Here is a 6,982-nt window from a genome sequence, read left to right as displayed (position 1 = left end):
TTCTTCAATATTGTAGATCTTTGCTTTATCTATCTAATCATGCAAGTTTCATCATTTTCTGGGTTTATGACTTTGATGTTCATCATGTGTTCTTGTGAGTAGTTGCTTAGGATCTCGAGGATGGGTTAGGTTAGGTTGTGTTTGAGGTTTGTTTGATTTGGTCAAGCTTGATTGTTGTAGATCTCTTCTATTCTAGATGTTCTTAATGCTGATCCTATATCTGAGAGGGTAGGATCTGATTTCAAGCCTCTTAGCATCACACCAATGTCTAAGGAGCATAGATAAGACTAGATCTAGAGACTATCATTAGGCTTGCTAAGAGATTAGAAGTCTTGTTTGATTTTTGACATATTGCTTAATGCCTGCTTGTGTAGATTCTTTACTTTGTGAGAACAAGTCTAGAGATGCATGAGTTTGATTGTTTCTTGCCATGAGAGTGGATTAAACATGTCTTAGAAATATATGTCTAGAGATTAGCTCAAGTTGTTTGAGATTTGTTGACCAAGTTAGATGACCTCAATCATAGTCCAGCCCATGAATCCCTCCTCAAGACCTTCCTTTTTTATTGATTTCTTAGCTTAAATCTTGTTGTTTGATTGTTGTTTGATTTGCTTTTGGTATTGCTCTGTTTTTCTTGTGTTGCTCTGTTTTGCGTACTTGTCCAGCTCGACCCTGCACTCGATCTACACTCGATCGAGTGCTTGCTCGAGTTCCAACCCAGAACTTGTGTTTATGATTTGTGTTTGTCCTGTTTCACCCTAGTTGCATTTCTGTTGCATTCATTTAGTATCCTGTTCATTACTTACCTTGCATTAGTTCAATACTTGCATTACCATAGTTTCTATTTCTGTTTTAGCTTCATAATTGTCATAATCATTCTGTTCCATTTGCATTTAGCTCCTAGTTCTTGTAGTTTTACTTTCTGCACTTTCCATTTCATCATAGGATTGTTAGTGACAAACAACCTTTACATCTGGCTTGACTTAGACTCATATGCACATCTTGATTGTTCACAAACACTCAGATTGGATTGACACCTCTTATACTACAATTGCATAAGGGGAATTGAAACACCCTGACATCCATTCATTCATAAGTCATCATTCCATACATCATTCACCACCATTCATAATAATAGTCAGTTTCATGAGGCAAAAACAATAGCGTATTAATGGTTTGTCATTATTATCAGTGTGGAAAATGCTAACTTTGAATTTAATATATTTAAAACAGTTTCAACAAAAAGTTAAAATAACAGTCATGATTGATATGCATATTGGCCTACACTTTTCAATTAATAAGGTATAACTGTCTTCAATACTTTATTAGTGAAGGAACCTGCCAATTTAAAATTTAATAGATTTCAATTAAGTACATTTATAATTTTTTTTTGTCAACCAAACACTAATTAGAAATGAACTCCAAGGTTGGTAGCCCAAAACCGGAGGAAAAGAGTTTACAAAAGAAATTTTTGAAACCTAAAGATCTAGAAGACCGAGCAAGACAATTTGCCTTCAATTTTGATGAACTGGATGGTACCTTTGAAATGACTCGATCCATTTTGTTCGTTTTTATATAAAATTNTATGCACATCTTGATTGTTCACAAACACCCAGATTGGATTGACACCTCTTATACTACAATTGCATAAGGGGAATTGAAACACCCTGACATCCATTCATTCATAAGTCATCATTCCATACATCATTCACCACCATTCATAATAATAGTCAGTTTCATGAGGCAAAAACAATAGCGTATTAATGGTTTGTCATTATTATCAGTGTGGAAAATGCTAACTTTGAATTTAATATATTTAAAACAGTTTCAACAAAAAGTTAAAATAACAGTCATGATTGATATGCATATTGGCCTACACTTTTCAATTAATAAGGTATAACTGTCTTCAATACTTTATTAGTGAAGGAACCTGCCAATTTAAAATTTAATAGATTTCAATTAAGTACATTTATAATTTTTTTTTGTCAACCAAACACTAATTAGAAATGAACTCCAAGGTTGGTAGCCCAAAACCGGAGGAAAAGAGTTTACAAAAGAAATTTTTGAAACCTAAAGATCTAGAAGACCGAGCAAGACAATTTGCCTTCAATTTTGATGAACTGGATGGTACCTTTGAAATGACTCGATCCATTTTGTTCGTTTTTATATAAAATTTAACTAGTGATCCCATACTCACTAACATCCTAACCCCAATCAACATATAGCGGAAATAATCAATAACATTAAACCAAAAACCCAATAGAAATAATAACCAATAACCAGTAGATTCAAAACCAATAACCAAAAATCATAAATCAATGAAATAACAACCTAAACAACTGTTCTAGACCACTAGATTCTATTCTAGCAACCTAACAGCAACATAGAACAAACAACCGAGTCTCTAGAACATCCTCCTCTTCATCAGCTTGATTCTACGATCACACTTTGCCTTTACCTGCACTACACACAACAATTGAGATGCCTGATTTTTATTAGAAATGCTCTCCCATCTACTGGTTTATACACACAAGCGAATACACAAATACACAAAACAAGCAAATTAAACAACTCTGGACAAACGCGTCGACTATGCGTAGCGTCGACTCTGCGCACTTGCGTCGACCGACACACTCTTTGCATCGATTCTGTGGACTTGCCTCGACCGACACACTCTTTGCGTCGACCGATGCAACATTCTTGTATCGACCGATGCAATCCTCCAAATCCCAAGCTGTGTCGACTGATACACTCTTTACATCAACCAATGCAATTCCTCTTGTCTCCGTCAAATCCCCAACAGCGTCGATTTTCCCCCCTTTTATATTCAACGTTAGGGTTTTCAAACCCAAAAAGAAAACAAAGAGAGCATTTGACTTAAGTTGACCCGCAAAAGAAAACAAAGAGAGCATTTGGCATTTTGAGAGGACGGTCCAGACTCTCGAGGATTTGCTGTGGATGTGTGTTCTAGATTAGGGCGGTCACTGGATGTATGGGAAGATATCAATAACTACTAGACGAGTATTGGTATGGCTCCTTATGAGACACCGTATTGGAGGTCAAGTCGTACACCTTTTTAAAGGATTTGGGAGTTTAAGATGAACATAAGGGTGAGGTTTTGGTGTTAAAAAGCAAGGGAGAGGGATGAGCTCTATTGTTATTGGCATTGTTTTTGCTGTTCTTCGTCATTTTTAATCCAAATTAGAAGTGAGTGGATGAACATGACTTATCTAAGCGTTAAAATATTTGTTTTATGTGTTCTCTATAGTGGTGGTGTTGTTTGACTCTAGGAGCGTTGGAAGCGAAAGGTTACGATGGGTGACGATTAACGCCATGAGGATGTGCTGGTAGACACAATGCACAAGCAAAGTTCGAATTTACAAACATGATATTTGCTAATTTTCATTTAAATAGAGGAAGAAATGTAATTTCACCTTAGTTAATCTTCGTCACATTATTCAAAATGGAAACCCTAATAGCAATCCCCAATAAATATTTTTTAATTTTAAATTATAATTTACATATTTTTTTATGGTTATATATTGAAGATCTGATTTAATAGAAGCATAGTTAATTGCACCCATTAATATGACCTCGGCTCGGTCAACCACTATGATGTTAATTGCACCCATTAATATGACCCTCTAGATCAAGTTTTAGAAAAAGATATTAACATTTCGTTTAAATTGAAATATGTAAATATAATAAAAGGAAAATTATGCTAAAGATAAGGCTTAACATCTGGCGAAAGTGCATTGGCCTAATATGTAATTAAAATAGCCAAAAATCTAAGATACAACCAAATGAAGGGCAAATATGATTTTTTAACTAGTGCTTTCGTCTCTATAAAAATAACGCTCGATAGTAGTATTCTCATAACTAAAAAAAGTTTGAACAAAGCTTAAAAATTTACTCAAATTTAATTACAAAACTAACTCAATGAGCTTCCCTGTGATTGCGACGTCATCTGGAGTTCCCCGAAGTGATAGCCAAGCAGGAGAGAAGAAAGGTGTTTACCTCCAATATGAAGTTAAGCCAGGCTTCACCATTCGTAGACGTCATAATATTGATCCTGCCATGGATCCTAAGAAGCTCAAACGGTTACACAATTTTTCATTTTTCTTTATCTTCGTGTTGATACATATCATCTAAATCAAGTTGTAATTTTGAATTCAATGTCTCGTATTTAATTATATATGTAGGATAATTGCAAACCGTGTTTCCGCTCAAAATTCAAGGTTGAAGAAGGTTATATATCTAGATTCTTTAGTGAAGCGATCCATGGAGCTTGAGGTACATATACCTCTCTTAATTAATTCCATATATTTACTACTATTATTACTACCTCATAATACTTTTGCAATACAAATAATTATTTTATTATGCAGAGACGGAGAAAGAAGTTGTGTTCCAAGATAGAGATAGCGATTGAGGAGAAGCAATATCAAGAAAATGAGCAAAAGAAGCTAAATGAAAATATCTCTGCTCGACTTCAAGATTGTATCGACAAGGACGGTAAATTAATTATATATGTGACAATTACATAAAAATATATATAAATATGATAATTACAATTGATATAACAATAATTATGATACTAATAATAGGTATTACTGACGTGAATAAATCGGAGATAGAGATGTTGGAGAAGAACATAGCTCTAATTACCAATCTTACTTAGTTGATCTGAAAACACCTCTCATATTTCTTTGATGCGGATAATTTTAAGTTGTTTATTTTGGTCTCTTTTGTTGTTGTAATTTCATCGGTTTTCAGACTATTGTTATCAAATGCATATCTGTTGTGAATTTGTTTCATATGGTACGAATATCAGCTTGAATTATCTAATTTATGTCAAAAATATGTTTTTCATATGAACATTAATTAAAATACATAAAATAATTTTTTATTTTAAGAAAATACAGTAACGTATTAGAGGTTTGTCATTATTATTAGTGTAGAAAATGCCAAATTTGAATTTAATATATTTAAAACCGTTTTAACAAAAAGTTAAAATAACAGTCATGTAATGATTGATATGCATACTGGCTTACACTTTTCAATTAATAAGGTATAACTGTTTTCAATACTTTATTAGTGTAGGAAACTGCCAATTTTAAATATAATAGATTTAAACCTCACATATGAAATTAAAAAAACGAGTCAATAAAATATTTAAGTACATTTATAATTTTTTTTTGTCAACCAAACACTAATTAGAAATGAACTCCAAGGTTGGTAGCCCAAAACCGGAGGAAAAGAGTTTACAAAAGAAATTTTTGAAACCTAAAGATCTAGAAGACCGAGCAAGACAATTTGCCTTCAATTTTGATGAACTGGATGGTACCTTTGAAATGACTCGATCCATTTTGTTCGTTTTTATATAAAATTTAACTAGTGATCCCATACTCACTAACATCCTAACCCCAATCAACATATAGCGGAAATAATCAATAACATTAAACCAAAAACCCAATAGAAATAATAACCAATAACCAGTAGATTCAAAACCAATAACCAAAAATCATAAATCAATGAAATAACAACCTAAACAACTGTTCTAGACCACTAGATTCTATTCTAGCAACCTAACAGCAACATAGAACAAACAACCGAGTCTCTAGAACATCCTCCTCTTCATCAGCTTGATTCTACGATCACATTTAGCCTTTACCTGCACTACACACAATAATTGAGATGCCTGAGTTTTATTATAAATACTCTCCCATCTACTGGTTTATACAGACAAGCAAATACACAAATACACAAAAGCAAGTAAACAAACAACTCTGGACAAACGCGTCGACTATGCGTAGCGTCGACTGACACACTTTTTGCATCGACTCTGTGCACTTGCGTCGACCGACACACTCCTTGCGTCGACCGATGGAACGTCCTTGCATCGACCTATGCAATCCTCCAAATCCCTAGCTGTGTCAACTGATACACTTTTTGCATCGACCAATGCATTCCTCTTGTCTCTATCAAATCCCCAACATCGTCGATTTTCCCCCTTTTATATCCAATATTAGGGTTTTCAAACCCAAAAATGCAACAAAAAGAGCGTTTGACTTAAGTTGACCCGTAAAACCAATCCTTGCATCGACTGATGCACACCCAAAACAAGGATTCTAGTTTGCGGGAGTTACATGGGCATTCTAAGAGGACGATCCTTACTCTCGAGGATTTGGTGCGGATGTGTGTTCTGGATCGGGGGGTCACTGCATGTATGGGAAGCTAACAATAACTACCAGACGAGTATTGGTATAGCTCCTTATGAGGCATAGTATGGGAGGTCAAGTCCTACACCTTTATAAAGGGTTTGGGAGTCTAAGAGGAACATAAGGGTGAGGTTATGGTGTTAAAAAGCAAGGGAGAGGCGTGAGATCTATTGTTGTTGGGATTGTTCTTGCTGTTCTTTGTCATTTTTAATCCAAATAATAGGTGAGTGGATGATGATGACTTATCTAAGCGTTGACATCTTTTCTTTCTGTGTTCTCTATAGTGGTGGTGTCGTGTGACTCTAGGAGCATTGGAAGCTATAGGTTACGACGGTGACGAATAACATCATGAGAATGTGCTGGTAGACACAATGGAACAGCAAAGTTCGAATTTACAAACATGATCTTTGCTATTTTAAATTTAAATAAAGGAAGAAATGTAATTTCACCATAGTTACTCTTTGTCACATTATTCAAAATGGAAACCCTTATTGCAGTCCCCAAATTTTTTTTTTCAATTTTAGGTTATATTTTACATTGTTTTATGGTTATATATTGAAGATCTGGTAATAATCAACCTAGTCCAAAAATATTGTGGAGTTTTGATGATTTCACTGATTTAATAGAAGCATAGTTATTAGCGGTGTCAAGCGGGCCTGCCCGCGTCCAAGTAGCCCGCACCGCCACGGGCTTTTGTTTTTCTGGACCGCAGCGGATCAGCCCGTTTAGTACCGCGGGTGTCATATTCATGTCCAGACCCG

General features: G+C 34.8%; 1 protein-coding gene across 1 annotated transcript; it reads left to right on the top strand.

Annotated features, from left to right (window-relative positions):
- Positions 3,902–4,765, top strand: LOC104736828 (basic leucine zipper 19-like). The gene is made up of 4 exons (XM_010456884.2): positions 3,902–4,100; positions 4,203–4,293; positions 4,389–4,515; positions 4,608–4,765. Exons 1-4 carry the CDS (start codon positions 3,940–3,942, stop codon positions 4,679–4,681), a joined length of 453 nt encoding a protein of 150 aa, XP_010455186.1. The 5' UTR covers positions 3,902–3,939; the 3' UTR covers positions 4,682–4,765.

This window comes from Camelina sativa, chromosome 13, assembly GCF_000633955.1.
Source record: "Camelina sativa cultivar DH55 chromosome 13, Cs, whole genome shotgun sequence".
Lineage (NCBI taxonomy): Eukaryota > Viridiplantae > Streptophyta > Magnoliopsida > Brassicales > Brassicaceae > Camelina > Camelina sativa.
The sequence above is the reverse complement of the archived record's forward strand: the minus strand, read 5'-3'. Positions and strand labels throughout refer to the sequence as shown.